This window comes from Puntigrus tetrazona, unplaced genomic scaffold, assembly GCF_018831695.1.
Source record: "Puntigrus tetrazona isolate hp1 unplaced genomic scaffold, ASM1883169v1 S000001016, whole genome shotgun sequence".
NCBI classification, from domain to species: domain Eukaryota; kingdom Metazoa; phylum Chordata; class Actinopteri; order Cypriniformes; family Cyprinidae; genus Puntigrus; species Puntigrus tetrazona.
This window is the reverse complement of record NW_025048608.1, coordinates 1-848: the sequence shown is the minus strand read 5'-3', so window position 1 is coordinate 848 and position 848 is coordinate 1. Positions and strand designations below refer to the sequence as shown.

Genomic DNA, 848 nt, shown 5'->3' with positions numbered 1-848 from the left:
AGTTGAAACCTAAATTAACAGTTAATTTATCTCATTGACAAATGTATTATTATTGTACATTGTGGAAAAACAGTAAAATAAATGAATTACAAAAGTAATAAAGTATATATTTTTTTTTTAAATAACAGCTGTATTTTGAGATGTGGAAGTAGCATTTGTTCATTACAGCTTAGAAAAATATTTAAAATATTAACAATTTCTCTTGTACTCTAAGTTTGTCAAACTAAATATTAAAACCTATGTGACGGTTTTATTTTAATATTCTGAATTTAATTTTTTTTGTTTTGCTACAGAGCCGATGGAGGAGAACAAGGAGAGTGAAGATCTGCGTGAGGAACATCATGACAAACCTGGAGAAAAACCTTTCAGTCACTCAAAGGCTAAAAAGACATTTTCAAAGAAAAGAAGAGCCGAGAAAACTTTCACCTGCGCTCAGTGCGGGAAGAGCTTCAAACGTGAATCAAGTCTTGAGATCCACATGAGGATCCACGCTGGAGAGAAGCCATTCGTGTGTGTCCAGTGTGGAAAGAGTTTCATGGACAAGTGGAAACATAAAAGACACATGAAAATCCACACCGGAGAGAAACCGTTTACATGTGATCAATGTGGGAACAGTTTCGTGGATTCGGCGTACCTTAAGATTCACATGAGGATCCACACTGGAGAAAAGCCCTTTACTTGTGATCGGTGTGAAAAGCGATTCTCAACCAAGCAAAGTCTTGAGCTTCACTTGAGGGTTCACACTGGAGAGAAACCATTCATGTGTGTACAGTGTGGAAAGAGGTTCTCGGGAAAAACAAACTGTCAGCGTCACATGAGGATCCACATCGGAGAGAAGCCGTTCATGT

General features: G+C 37.4%; 1 protein-coding gene across 1 annotated transcript; it reads left to right on the top strand.

Moving 5' to 3' along the window:
* Nucleotides 1-253: 253 nt before the first annotated feature.
* LOC122340410 (gastrula zinc finger protein XlCGF49.1-like) lies at nucleotides 254-840 on the top strand (the record flags this gene model as incomplete). Its single annotated transcript, XM_043234027.1, has 1 exon — nucleotides 254-840. A coding segment is annotated over exon 1 (542 nt), but the record flags the coding sequence as incomplete, so codon positions are not given.
* Between the last annotated feature and the right edge of the window lie 8 nt (nucleotides 841-848).